This window comes from Astatotilapia calliptera, chromosome 1, assembly GCF_964374335.1.
Source record: "Astatotilapia calliptera chromosome 1, fAstCal68.1, whole genome shotgun sequence".
Classification (NCBI taxonomy): Eukaryota; Metazoa; Chordata; class Actinopteri; order Cichliformes; family Cichlidae; genus Astatotilapia; species Astatotilapia calliptera.
In genome coordinates this window covers 27,273,245-27,287,874 of record NC_137422.1, presented here as the reverse complement: position 1 = coordinate 27,287,874, position 14,630 = coordinate 27,273,245, and the positions used below count along the sequence as shown (strand labels likewise).

The following is a 14,630-nucleotide window of genomic DNA, read 5'->3' as shown; positions in this document are numbered from 1 at the left end:
ATAGTCTGTTACTCTTCTGTTCCCCATCGCTCTGTTCATTTTTGCAGGTGGCAAAGTTTCCCTTTGAAGAGGCTCCAGCTATCAAACAAGGGTTCAAACAAGAGGCATGTCCATCTTCATCTGTTCCAGCTGCTGCTCCTGCTCCAGCCCCTCCAGCTGTGTTGGATACAGAAGCCAAAACAGGTTCAATTATTATTAGGAATAATGATGATGCTTCCGTTCATATTTTGCATGTGCTGTATGTTAACGTGTAAATCACCTTTGGGTCTTCTGTTTCTAGAACCTGCGTGTGATGTAGGAGGGGCTGTGCAGGTGTCCAGGAGGAGGACCAATGACCAGCAGCTGCAGGAGATCAAGGAGGTGGTGGAGGAGGCTGAGCTGGCCCAGACAATGATCCACAGCTTGACTCAGAGTTCTGGCTGCCCAACAGTTACGAGTACCAGAAGCATTACAGGAAGCAGCAGCATCACCTCTAACCCACTGCACAGAGCCAAGAACTCCCACCTACATGACAGGTAAGACCAGGTGGTTTAGATTCAGTACTCTTTTTCATATGTTACCCTTAGCCTTTAGGAAATATGTTTATATGTTTAATTCATGATTTATTGCTTTTACTGTCTCTCATTTGTGCAGTCATGAGAATCTGAATGTGGCGGGCGGCAATTGTGAGGGGAAGTCACGACCTCTAGGATCACCACGTCTTGGAATTGCCAGCCTGACCAAAACCTCAGAGTACAGGTGAAGCAAATATACAGTGAAGCATAGTGCTGATGGCAAAAATCTTCATTTTGTTTTGAGCAAAACTTGGAAAGTGTTAAATAAAGCTATGTACTAGAACTCTCAAGTGCTCTGATGTGTAAATGTTCAGCGCCAAAAATTCAGTTTGCGCAATCTAATTCATTTTTATCTTGCTTCTCAGGCCTCCATCATCCCCATCCCAGCGGTGCAAAGTGTATACCCAAAAGGGTGTCATTCCAGCAATGCAGCCTGTATCCTCAAACACTCAGGAAGGCCAGGCCCCGGATGCTTTGACGTCAGACAGTATGCTTTTCTTTCTTTTACACAGTTACGCTTTAGAACTGTGTTAATTTTTTTTTTTAAATGTATACATATATATGCTATATATGGATATTACATTTAATTATTTTTACTTTTCCATTTCACTCCTTTGTCTTTTTATTTTCTTATCTCAGTTTAAGTTTCAGTTTAAATCTAAATTTTCCTTTTTTTAGGTTAAATAGTAACATTTCATTACAACTACCTGTCACCACCCATCATACTCATCTACTTCAAGTAAAAATATCAGAAATAAGCTACAGTGAATTCTTGGCTGGTCAGTTCTAGAGTATCCTTTAGGGTGTATATGAGTTTCTTTTCAGATTACAAAAATAATTTTTGTATAGTGCTCCAATTTCACTAAAAAAGTGAATTTGTTCTCTCCATTTAATGTTGCATCCATTTGGATGAGATAAAGACTAGAAGAATATTGGAAAAAAAAAATTTTTCGTTTTAAATGCAAGAAGTCTTACAAATACTGGCGAGTTGAGAAAAATCAGTAAGCAATTTGCAACTGATGCTTGAAACATTTGGTGACATGTTTCAAGCATCATGATGAGAAACATTTGTTCTTATGTGCATCTCCCCGTTCATTAACGGTGAATTCTTCCCGGGTAATGTTACTGCTGTTTTATATATGCTGGATGCATAAAAGACACATGCTGAGTCACCTGTGTATGACACAGTTTATCTGCATAATAATCACTGGTTTGAACTTGTCTTCTCAGCGTGATGCCAATTTCCCTGCACTTGGAAAACAAAATAAATTACAATGCCAGATGTTTCTGATTCTACAGACAGTTTGGCTGCAGACAGTGGTCGTTCCTCCACAGAGTCCCTGCTGTCCAGGAGTTCTCCTGCAGGGATGAGCCCACAAGTCCGTGAGCCAACTCCATCGTTATCTGCCAGCCTGGGCTCAGCTGAGACGCTCTGCGATGATGATGTACCACCAATACCTTTGGATAGCAAGGATGGTAAGTTCCAGTAAACACAGCTTGTTTTAACACGAGGAAAAGTGGTGAGAAAGTACATTGTGGGTAATCCTTGCAGTTTTAATGACAATAAGGCGCTCTATCAAAACCACATGCAGAAATGTTGAAACAGCTGTAACCTGTTAAGACTCAGGGGTTGTTCTAAAGTGTCTGGAACTGGATTGTTGGCGGGAGATCTCTTGATTATTGTGAGTTGTGTCAGAGAGGTTTCAAGGATCAGTTTACTTCTGGAGCATCCCTCAAATGCTTGATTGAATGTGGAGATCTGGAGACCAAGGGGAGTTTTTCAAACTCTCAGTGCAGCAGGTAGCTACTGCCATCAGGGATGGATATTTGCATGTGAGGTGTGCTTGGTCTGCAGGAGTCATGGGTCTGAAGGTTATGTCCACATGATTGTAGGGACCCAGCATTTCCTAGAATAACACTGCATCGTAACTGAATGACTCTTTTCCACTTTTCTTTTTTTTTTTAACTGATCGGCATATACATAAAGACCATGAAGAACTGAGAAATTAACTTTCGCTTTTTTCTATCTTTATATTTTCTTCCAGGAGTCTCAGGTTCAGCAGCATCTGCAGTAACACTTGGACCTCTTGTACTTGGGGATGATGAACTGGTGTACACTGTGGTTACTGGAGGTGAGGAGGACCTTGACATTACTGCTCTCATTGAGAATGAAGGCTTGGCTGGTCGTCCAGTAAGCATCATCAGCTTCAACAGTGACTGTGGCTCTGCAGCTGCCCTCGCTACTGGCTCTCAACCCATTTGTACTGCTTTAGATGGAGTTGTGGAGGATCACATGCTTGTAGGTCCTGCAGCATCTTCGGGGGTTTCAGATGTTGTTGCCATGGCAGAGGTTAGTGCTACTTTGATCGTTTGGTTTGAATTTGCATAAATAAAATAGATTTGACATTATTTAAACTTTAACAGCCACATTTTATAATTGTTTCTGGATTTCAAGATGTCATACTTGATTGGTTTTAGGTGGCAATGGCCAAGCTGCGGACAGAAGGTGAATCCTTAGCCACAGGAATGTCAAACTGTGGTTCACCCAACTCTTCCTGGGTGAGTGATCTGAGCGCGGGCAGCGAAGCTGATCAGTCTCTTCATAGCTTCAGCCAGTCCCAGAGCCAGCAAGGGGAGGCACTGGCTGATCCTGATCCCAACTTTGGAATCGAGACGCTGGATGGTTATGAAAATGGTGGTACCCCAAGAAGAGGGAGTCTGGAAGGAGAAATGGTTCTGTCAGAGAACCAGAGTGATAAGGGTACTCCAACTAAAGAAAGGCTGAGAAAACTGCCTCCTTCCATGGCTAAAACTAACATACAAATTCTGGCAGGACCTGGCAACATGGCTCCTTTCAAGACCAACATCCTTGTTCACCCATGTGCAGCTGTCAAACCCATGGTTGTCCAGGAAGCCACCATCCTCTCCTCACCTACAAAGGCCAACTTTATGAAAGATCCAGTCAAATCCAGTGCAGCATTTATAGCATCTATTTCAAGTGAGATGAGCTTTGAAGACCCCTGGCTGAAACGTGGTACAGAAGAAGGAAAGTCCAAGGAACTAGTGTGTGAAAGGAAACTGGAGAAGAGGGAGGCAGAGCATTCGAAGGGCCACTCAATAGATAAGGCAAATGGTGGGGGTGGTGATCGTGGCAGTTCAAGTTCAGGTGGTGAGGTGGTGTCATCGCCAGACTCTTTTAAGCGAGTGGTGGATGGTTGTGAGATGGTGGCTGTTGTTGCCCAAGGTGAATGCTTGACTAGTATTTATAACCCAGATATCCACCGTACCGCTAGTCTACCACGCGGATGGCACCGTGTCAACCGCCATGACGGCTTAGACAATGGAAGCGAGTACCGTAATCTTGGAGTCACCACTTCAACTCCTTGTAGTCCCCGTGCCACACTTGATCGCTGGGGATCCAATGGAAAGCAGGGCTTTTTCTCTCATAAAAAAGGGGGAATCCCACCGCTGCCGCCTGTACGAAAGTCCAGTCTAGACCAGCGGAACAGGGCAGCCAGCCCTCTCCAGCAAACCACACATGGAGTCTCATCGCAGGGGAACTCGGCAGATGATGCAGGGGTATCTGGCTGTGGCCCTGCAGGAGTAACTCGACAGCGAGGCTCCAGCATAGACAGTAGTAGGCTTTTCAGTGCCAAGTTGGAGCAGCTTGCCAACAGAACCAACTCTCTGGGCCGAGTCCACAGCTCACACAGTGGTTCCCATCATTATGACTGCTTTTCCTTGGAGAGAGGTGAGAGTCTTAGAGGGGGAGGGGGAGTGAAGGGAGACAGCACCATGCCTCGCACTGGACGCAGCCTCAACCGTGCTGGATCACTATCTTCTTCTTCTGGAAACACCAGCAGCCTTTTTAGTGGCAGTACCAGTCCAAACAGCGCTCCACAGTCACCAGCTAAGACCAGCAGCCAGTCAAAGATATCAGCAGTTAGTAAGCTGCTGATGACCAGCAGTCCCAAGGCCAGGAGTCTGTCTGCCTCCAGCACCAAGACTCTGAGCTTCTCTACTAAGTCTTTAAGCCAAAGCTCCAGCCGGAGCTCCAGCCTTCCTCCTAATGGAAAGGTAGGAATAAATATTTATTCAAAGTAAATGATCCGCGCTCACTTTCTTTAACATCTGTAAACCACAAGCTCATCAGACAAAATTAGCTAAAATTATTTAAGGACCTTCCTCAAACTGTGTTTAGCTTTAACGTCCATCCTTTAAAGCAGGGTCCCCAGTCTCAGTCCACGAGGGCCGGTGTCCCTGCAGGTTTCAGATCTCACCCTGGGTCAACACACCTGAATCACATGATAAGTTCATTACCAGGCCTCTGGAGAACTTCAAGACATGTTGAGAAGGTAATTTATCCATTTAAATTAGCTGTGATGGATCAAGGACACATCTAAAACCTGCAGGGAAACCGGCCCACGTGGACTGGGATTGCTGCTTTAAAGTAATTAAAGGATGTTGGCTTACATTTCTCCTTCCATCCACCTAAACAACTTTACTTGTCTTTTTAGCCCCAGAGTTCAGTCCCGGCCCCTGTGCAGCAGCAGGGACCTGCCCCTGGGTCCTGGTCTACCCAGTCTCTGAGTCGAAGTCGAGGGGGAAGTCTGGCTGCTAAGCTTCCTCTCCGAGCTGTTAACGGTCGAATCTCAGAGCTACTCCAGGGGAGTGCTGGCTCCCGTTCCAGGAGTCATGTTCAGGGAGGAGGCACAGATCCAACAGAGGAAAGAGGGACAAGGTTTGTTAGTTTTATATCATAAAAGTATATTTACATATACTGTACACCTATTTAGTGGTTCCTATGGAAGCATTTTTCATTTATTCATAGGACAGCTAATATAAAATACAAGATTAGATCCATATATTATGCAAGAGTAACTTTGGCAAGTCGTGATAATGTAAGGTGCAAACTGTAAGGCAAAGTGACATTTAAGTTCATTCAGATAATAATCTGTTCGAAGTTATTTACTGCTTCCTATTTCCTTGTTCTCAGTGGAGGAGGAGGTGGAGGAGGAGGTGGAGCAGGAGGCGGTGGGGGAGATAGCCTGGGAGAGGAGAGGGCAGCAGTGGTACAAACACTGCCTTCTCCCTACAGCAAGATTACAGCTCCCAGAAAACCACACCGCTGCAGTAGCGGCCATGCTAGTGACAACAGGTACAAGCTTTAGGGCTCTGAGGAATTTGAAACTTAAATTTCACAAAATAAAACATGTATTTTTTCTGTATTTTGCTTCATCTCTAACTGTGATCTCATAATGCCTCTAACAGCAGTGTGTTGAGTGGTGAGCTCCCTCCGGCAATGGGGAAGACGGCTTTGTTTTACCACAGTGGAGGCAGCAGTGGGTATGAGAGCATGCTGAGAGACAGCAGTGAGAACACAGGAAGTACCTCCTCTGCTCAGGACTCCCTCAGTGAGCACAGCTCAGCCACCACCTCCTCCCGACGGAGCTCCAGAAGCAGCAAGAAGAGCAGGAGCAACACAGGTCACGACACAAATTTTCAAAATCGCGTTTTATAAACATCTTCACCCCTCAACTAAAACCTGATAATCCGCTTGCTATTCTTTATAGGAAGGCAAATTTAGGATTTTCCTCAACATAACTAGTGGTAATTTCTTCTGAACAAGTCGAAGTGTCTTAGCACTCCTAATTAAGCTGGCACAAGCACAAGCGTTAAAAACATGAAATTAAATACACCCTGCGCTAAAACCACCCAGATGGCTAGTTTTTATAATTACATGAATAAATATATATCCAACATCTGTACCATTTCTATTCAATGTATCCTCAATGTGTGATGCTTGCCCACTTTTACCATATTAACTTTTACAAACAAATTTTTAGGCGTGAAATTTTGATCATATATTTTTCAAAACAACAGTAACATAGAAGTGCTGGAAATAGAAATAGACACCTTTGTGATGTTGAAAAGCACTGTAACAAAAGAAGCGAACAGTTAAGGGAAATGTGAAGAAAGCTGTGGCTACAGGAGGTGCTGGGTAAGGTAAGGTGACCCTGACCAGTCATCTGTGAAATGGTAAAAGGGAATCTGCTGGTGTAGGCTGTAATGAATATATATTCACCAGAACAGAACACAGAGAGCTTGCTAATGTGCCTGCCAAATTACTGTCTATTGGTTAAGCATGAGGATTGATATGTGCATAAAAAATCAGATTGAAGAGAGGCAGCTCCTTCCAGTGTGTGTCTAATTATTGATTCGAAAGGGAATTAGCCTTTCCATCCAAGTGTGCGGGAAGCAGTCTCACCTCCTGCCATGCAGCGTAAATTCCGGGTTTACTCTCATTTTGCTTTCACCACAACCGATTCTGTGGATCAAAGAGCCACGACAGTGCCACAAGATGACACAAAGGTGTGAAGGATTATTCTGTGTTTGTTGTGAATCAAGGTGAAGCCAGTAAGCGAGGAACGATTGATACAGTTGAGCCCCGGTGATAGAAAACTGATTATACTCTTAATAATAAAATGGCAGAAAGAGCATGTGTATAAAGGACCGAGGCAATATCCAGCTGAAATGTTAATTACATCTCCAGCTGAGTCTCTCTTTTTATCCTTGATTTTCATTAGGCTGGATTCATGTGCTTACCTCTCTCCTCATATTCCACGTATTCACCCCATCTCTCTGTCATTCATCCAGCTCGCTTCCCTCGCATCTTCCTCTCCCCGCAGACTCAATCTTTCTCTGTCCCGTTCTATGCTGCTTCCTAATGAAATACAAATGTCTCTGCTTGACCTTTATGCGCTGCTTCGAGACCAAAAGACAGCTGCAACCTTATTAAAATCAGCACTTCCTCTCCCCTCTCTCACACATACCTTATCACTGACTTTCTGGTGAATCTGATAACTCTCATTCCTGTTGACATGTCTGGAAATTTCCATGCAAAGCGCACGTGTGTTCAGTGTTGCGCAGTGGTTAGATTAGAGACTGACCCGCTGCTATTATCTATGAGCTCTACCTGCTTTTTTATTTATCTCACTTCACTTCTCCATTATCAATTTCACATTCTGTCTCGCGCGACAGTTTTCTTTTGTCCCCTCCTTTATGTCTCTCTCCAGTGAGTCTTTTATCTGTCTTCCTCCCCCCTCCCACCGATCATGTCTGTGCAAAACAAGAAAGGTATGCCCACTGAGTGAACCGACACTTAAGGGGTTTTATTGCGTTCAAGGAAGAATCTGAAATTTGGAAAGATGTCTTTTTTCTTAGCAGAGAGATGTCAGATATATTGCAGTTCAATGTAAGACTAAAGCTTGTAGCTAAACTGCTGTACTATAAAATAGTTCCAGTAATGTCTCCCAGTTTTTTTTCTTCATTGCTACACAACAAATATGATTTAACAGAAATGTAAGAATGTGTCAAATATGTTAAATCAAAAAAGATCATATAGCTCATATGGGGCGATCGTGGCTCAAGAGTTGGGAGGTCGCCTTGTAATCGGAAGGTTACTGGTTCGAGCCCCGGCTTGGACAGCCTCGGTCGTTGTGTCCTTGGGCAAGACACTTCACCCGTTGCCTACTGGTGGTGGTCAGAGGGCCCGGTGGCGCCAGTGTCAGGCAGCCTCGCCTCTGTCAGTGCGCCCCAGGGTGGCTGTGGCTACAATGTAGCTTGCCATCACCAGTGTGTGAATGTGTGTGTGAATGGGTGGATGACTGGATATGTAAAGCGCTTTGGGGTCCTTAGGGACTAGAAAAGCGCTATATAAATACAGGCCATTTACCATTTAGCTATGTCTGAAGACCCCGAGGGTGAATATTGGTCATTTCATTGCTGTAGTTTCACATTGTTAGCACAGGGTTGGGCCTGTCTTTGCCTTCAGAGCTTTTTAATTCTTCATGACGAAGAGTCAACAAGGTCCTGGAAACATTCCTCACAGATTTTAATTCATATTGACATGATATCGTCACAAATTAGCTTGAGATCTGGTGTACGTGAAGGGTGCTTGACTACACTAAATTCATTGTTGTGTTCAGGAAACGCATTAAAGATGATTTTAACTTTGTAGTGTGATATCCTGCTGGAATCAGCTATTAGAAGAAGTGTACAGTGTGATCATAAAGGGATAAACATGGTCAGCTACAATAGTCAGGTAGGCTGTGTCATTTAAGTTATACTAAATGGGTGCTGTCACTACCACCAGCAGCTTGAACCATTGATGCACAGCAGGAAGGATCTATGCTTTCATGTTGTTCACACCAAACTCTGACCCAGCAGCAGTTTTCTGATCTCTGTGAGTCTGGGTGATTTACAGCCTCAGTTTTCCGTTCTTAGCTGACAGAAGTAGCACCCGGTGTGGTTTTCTGCCATCTGCTTCAGGATTTGACATGTGCATTTGGACATGCACTTCTGGATACATTGGTTATAACAACTGGTTATTTGAGTTACTGCGTTCTTATTAGCTCAAAGCAGTTCAGTTATTCTCTTCTCTGTGGGTTCTGGGTTTTTTTGACCATTATCTATAAACTCTAGAGATAGTTGTATGGGAAAACTCCAGTAGGACCATTAAAGGTTCTCAGTCATCCAGGTCATCGTAGTCTAAGAAGTTTGGAAAGAAAAAGGCGTCTGGATTTCTTTAAGTTGCTTGAAGACGTTTCACCTCTCATCCGAGAAGCTTCTTCAGTTCTAGGGTCAAATGGTGGAGAGTCCCAGATTTAAGCCCTGTGGGGGTATCCCACCAAGAGGGACAAATATCCATCATTGCATATGCCACATGTTCCTTTACTAAAATGATATGCTGCTTCCTAAATGTGAAGTTTTGTTTTCCTGCAAACTGCCCAATAACAATGCACCTTGTGTCCCTCTTGGGGGAATACTCCCACAGGGCTTAAATCTGGGACTCCCCACCATTTGACCTTAGAACTGAAGAAACTTCTCGGATGAGAGGTGAAACGTCTTCAAGCAACTTAAAGAAGTCCAGACTTTTTTTTTCCTTTCCCAGCTCCTTAGACTTAGGTAGGACCAGTACATCTGGCAGGATCTCACTGAGTCACTTCAGACCTCCTTTGTCCCCATTCTGATAGTTGGTTTGAACCTCATCACTTTTGGGTATTACTACACCCTAGAATTATTTTAGTGAATAATAAAGTTCAGCACTATAATATCAGTATTTGTTTTTCCCATTTTCATTTAGCTTAGTTTCATTTAGCATTTTTCTTCTGTTCATCCACACCCCACCTGTGGTGGCTCTGTGCCACACCACTAGGGACTGATGCACTGTTTGAGGATTATGGAGCTAAACTAATGGTGATCTTGAGAGTAAAACGCACTGCAAGCAAACTAAGCATATGAATGAGATAAAACAAGCAGAGTTGAAAAATTCTTTGGCACTTTGTATATTTAGGAAAAAACTGCATCAGATCGGCTCAGATCAGTTATTTTTTAAACATATTCAGCTTTTTTTGCACTCTATAACCTGGCACTTCAATGCTATATAAAATGCACCAAAAAGTAGAATGTATATAACTCCAAACATGCGATATTTCTTCAATTAGAATTAAAAGACACTTTTTATTCTGCCGTTCATATGAACAGTTTATCGTCTTAGCTCAAAACTTCACTATTCCTGTCATCAGTGTGTAACAGTCTTTCTGTAATCTTCTTTTTATTTGTTCTTTTAGGTCTCCAGCGTCGACGTCTGATCCCAGCACTAACCTTGGACTCCTCTTCATCATCGCCTTCTCACCGTTCCTCCAAACAAGCCATCACGTCCTCGTCTTCCTCCTCCTCCAGCCCTGGTGCATGCTGGGTCGACGGGCCACTTGGGCCACCTGCACCCTCAAACCTCCGGGCAGTGACCGCAACAACAGAAACCTTTGAGATCAAGGTGTACGAGATAGATGATGTTGAACGGCTGCAGAAAAGGAAGGACAAAGGAGGGAGCAAGGTGAGAGGGAGGAGGGAGGAAAGACACCTGAGCTGCACAGCTGTTGTAGGTCAAGTGGTGGAGCAGGTCAACAAATTGCAGGGTTGGAAATTTGATCCTTATCTCTTCCTGCCCGTATGTCAACACGTCCTTGAGCAAAAACCTAAATGGGTGATGGGCAAAAGGTAAAAAATTCAGGCATATATGTGTCATCACAGGGTGCGTTGTTATTGGGCAGTTTGCAGGAAAACAAAACTTCAAATTTAGGAAGCAGCATATCATTTTAGTAAAGGAACATGTGGCGTATGTAAAGATGGATATTGATAATATCACTCAGTGAGTTTGCATTAGAGCTAAACTGAAGCCTAGAGAATAATGTTAATGTCTGGTGCTATCTTGTCTCCTTGGAGCCAGGCGAGGCTCCAAATATTAGCAGGGTGGAGGAGGCGAGTGTAGCTAGAAGCTAACAGACGAGTTACATTTAAAGCAGTTTACTTAATGTGACAGTTTGTGCATTAAGATTTAAAACCATAAAGAAAATATATTTTCACTTTCTTGGATAGTGGAATCCCCTGAGGGTCTACTGGTATTACTTTCAAAGAACAGGACAAAATTACAGTGAACCCAAAACTGATTAAGACACGCTGATGAAAAGCAAAACCATCTATGGAAAAGTTCTGCATACACCACCAGCAAGTGAGGACAAAAGAAAATTAAACGTTATTACAACATATCATAATCTAAGCAAGATTTTATTGTTGTCAATGCCATTATCAGTTCTGCCTACAGATCTCATTGGTTGTCAGTTCCTCCTTTCCAGCATTAACGTAGCACTTTATTATGACTGACTCTGAATACAGGGTAGAATCAGAGTAGAAAAACAGGCTAAATCGGACTTGGTTCTGCTGAAACCTCAGTAATGAGATCAACCATGTCAGGAAGTGATTTATTATTCAGATGAACCAGACAATTTGGCACCAGTTCTCAACTAAAACAGGTTCTTGGATTGGACTTCCGGCTTGCCTCATCCAAACAGTATCTCTCATTCTCTCTCTAAAGCCTAAAAATAGCCACTAATACACTGATTAGGAAGAGTGAACTAATGACACCAGAGTGACTAGAACATTTAATTGAATTTGTAATGGAAGTTGATACTGGGAGTGTTTTTGGAGCCACCACTCAGCAATCCTCGGTTACGATGGTTGTTGCCACTTGATATTTGTACATGCGGTGTTCAGAGCTTCATTTCGACACATTTTAAAAATATCTAGTTCCCACCGGACTACAGTTATGTAGGAGGCTGACTAGGAAGCACGTGTAAAAGAGGGAGGAAGAAGAAAATAGCAAAAAACTTTTAGGATTTATTATGGTTGACTGAAGGGGAAGGATGAATGGATGTCTTTAGAAGAGTGAAGGAGAAGGAGAGCAGAAGTGCAAGATGGCTATTGCTCTTGATTCCAGTGACACTGATTTGATGAATAATGATGGTGAAGCACATTAAAAAACAATAAGTGTTGGACACTGCTGCTAATGGAAACCCAGAAGAGGAAGCTGGTGGTTGGGCAATGGATGAAAAAGGATTTGTGTTGTTGTGACAGTGTGGAAAGAAACCAAAAGGTTTTAAAAAATACAACAGCAAGGATTTTCAGAACATGAATAGCTCAACATTAGCATTTAGTTCTGTGTGAACAGTGAACTTTTTAAATAAATCTACATATCTTGGCTTACTTAAAAAAATGATTCTAAATTCTGAGGACTTTGCAGAATAAAATTGTTAAACTTAGGAAATTGTTGTAAATGAATGCAGGTTTTGGGGGGGTTTCCACTGTTAAACCTTTATGTGATCAGAGGAGAGAGCACTGTGAGCACTGGAAAAGAGAAATGGAGAAAAAGCATGAAATATAGATTTTCCCTGCAGCAACCTTAAGAAAGCCACAATCGTGTTCCAGTGAAAGCTGCTCAGTGTCCGAAGGCGCTCAGCTGCAGCCACAGTGGGAGACGATGAGGTGCGAATGTATTTAACTGTGTGAATTTTAAGCGTGCTGCTGCTGAAGGAGACCCACCTGTGTTTCACAACACGCTCCTCTGAAAAAATAAAGCTAAATAAAATCCGTGTCTATCTGTCTGCCTTCTCTGTGTGTCAGGAGGTGGTGTATGTCAGTGCCAAGCTTCGTCTGTTGGAGCACCGCCAGCAGCGAATCAGTGAAGTCAGAGCCAAGTACCAGTGTCTCAAGAAAGAACTGGAACAAACCAAACAGTACTTGATGCTGGAGCCACACAAGTGGACCACTGAGTGTAAGTGTGGACCTCTGACACATCAGGGAATACAGGTCTGTGTGTGAGAGAGCAAAGGAGGTTAGAAACTGTTTAGGATTTTAGTGGAGGATTATTCTGAAATAAATAAGTCTATTATGTTTAAGTTATGATGCATATTTTTATATTTTATATGACTCATGTTAATTACTAATGCTGTGCTACATGACTGCTGGTTCATTCTTCAGACAAATACATTCTGTCATTTCATTATTAAAGTATGAAGTGACTGGGCATTATAGATTTTACTTCAATAGACACAAATGCATTTGTGGGAAGGATTGTGTTGTTGCAGATTGATGCATCTGATGGGGCAAACTTTCACGATACGAAATAATGTTTTGCTTTGTTGTGTTTTTTTGTAAGGGTGTGGCTTAATTGCCCTCAATTGCACTGTAAGGACATTTTCTTACTACTGTACAATTTAGTAAATCAGAATCATCTAAACAGGCTTTTGCATACAATCAGCATGCTGCCATGCCCTAATCTTCTTTTTAAGAAAACACATTTAATAATAATAATAATTATCAATAAGTAGTAGTGATTTAATACAGCTGTGTTTAAATTCGCTAAGATAGCTAGCTGTCATTTCTTTGAATAAATGGTCAGAGGCACTTTTTGTACATTTTTTGCAAAGTACAAACAAACTCGGGTATGAAAAAATGGATAAATCTCTGATTTATGTGTGAATTGTGATGTGAATCCTAATCGTAACAGTTCTTGGATAATAATGCAGATTTTACATAAGTAGCAATAGGCTACATCAGACTTAATTATTCAGTTATGTACCTATTGGGCTGTATATGAAATAAAAGTGCAACCAACATAATGAATCATGCAACCATAAAAGAAGGGCTGGAGTTCCTATTGATCCTCTGAGATCTTATTCTACGCTGTCCCACAGATGGGGGAGGGTGGTCTTGAAGATTCTCTCAGCTAACAGACCACCTGCTTGGTGCAACTAACCATCCAGGTGTTGATATTCCCACTCAAGATGCAGGTGTAGAAGTTCCTGTGCACCCTGAGTGGGAGTTTAAAGTCTCTTAGGTACCTGAGATGCTATAGGTGCTGATGGGCTTTCTTCACCAGGGATTTCATGTGTCAGGACCATGACAGGTCCTTTGTGATGTAAACACTACCGTGTTTAAAGTTATCTACCCTCTTCACATGGGCCCCAAATATGCAGAGAGGGCCAAATTTCCTCCGCTACTCTCTCGTAAAGTCCATTATGAGGTCCTTGGACTTGCAGGGATTTAGCTGGAAGTTTTTCTCTTTACATTATTCGATAATCTGAGACCAGCAGGCAATGCCATCACTGTTTGATATCAAGCCCATTACAGCTATGATGTTGGAGTCTGAGGTGCTCACAACAGTGACCGGTGTAGAGAGAGTGATGATTAACTCATCGGCCGCCTTCTTTTTTCTTAAATCATAATTGTTATAAATTATTATTATGACATTTATCATTATTCCATTTTAACAATAACATGTAAAATATAACCAGTGGCACCTTTTTAATTATTAAACCCACATTCAACAGCACTTTATCAAGGAATGATGTATTTTCTCCACCTTTCTATTTGTGTCCAGTTGAGCTGCAGCAGGCCTATGAAGTGGACTCATTGGAGTATTTGGAGGCTCTGGAAACAGTGACAGACAAACTGGAGACCAGAGTCAACTTCTGCAAAGCCCATCTTATGATGATCACCTGCTTTGATGTGTCCTCAAGGCATCAGTAGACAGATGGAGGTGGAGAAGTGGCCTCGACGATGTCAATGTCTAGACCATTCCCCTGACTAATCAAACACATTTAGAAAATCTTTAACTGCAGCTCGACAGTTGGAAGGATGAACACAGGAATAGACCGACCGCATGATCCTGCATAT

General features: G+C 42.6%; 1 protein-coding gene across 2 annotated transcripts in view; it reads left to right on the top strand.

Annotated features, from left to right (window-relative positions):
- Positions 1-14,630, top strand: part of kif26ba (kinesin family member 26Ba) — a 100,340-nt gene extending 85,710 nt beyond the window's left edge. The window contains exons 14-27 of one of the 2 annotated variants that reach the window (XM_080303291.1): positions 48-183; positions 281-515; positions 634-738; positions 920-1,041; positions 1,854-2,030; positions 2,600-2,686; positions 2,828-2,904; positions 3,033-4,631; positions 5,072-5,295; positions 5,551-5,712; positions 5,826-6,040; positions 10,187-10,452; positions 12,576-12,726; positions 14,335-14,630. In XM_080303291.1, the coding sequence (XP_080159417.1) occupies positions 48-183; positions 281-515; positions 634-738; positions 920-1,041; positions 1,854-2,030; positions 2,600-2,686; positions 2,828-2,904; positions 3,033-4,631; positions 5,072-5,295; positions 5,551-5,712; positions 5,826-6,040; positions 10,187-10,452; positions 12,576-12,726; positions 14,335-14,483 (3,705 nt within the window). In that variant the 3' untranslated portion in view covers positions 14,484-14,630. Of the gene's footprint in view, positions 1-47; positions 184-280; positions 516-633; positions 739-919; positions 1,042-1,853; positions 2,031-2,599; positions 2,905-3,032; positions 4,632-5,071; positions 5,296-5,550; positions 5,713-5,825; positions 6,041-10,186; positions 10,453-12,575; positions 12,727-14,334 lie in introns of both variants that reach the window. The other variant, XM_026171119.2, reaches the window with a different exon arrangement.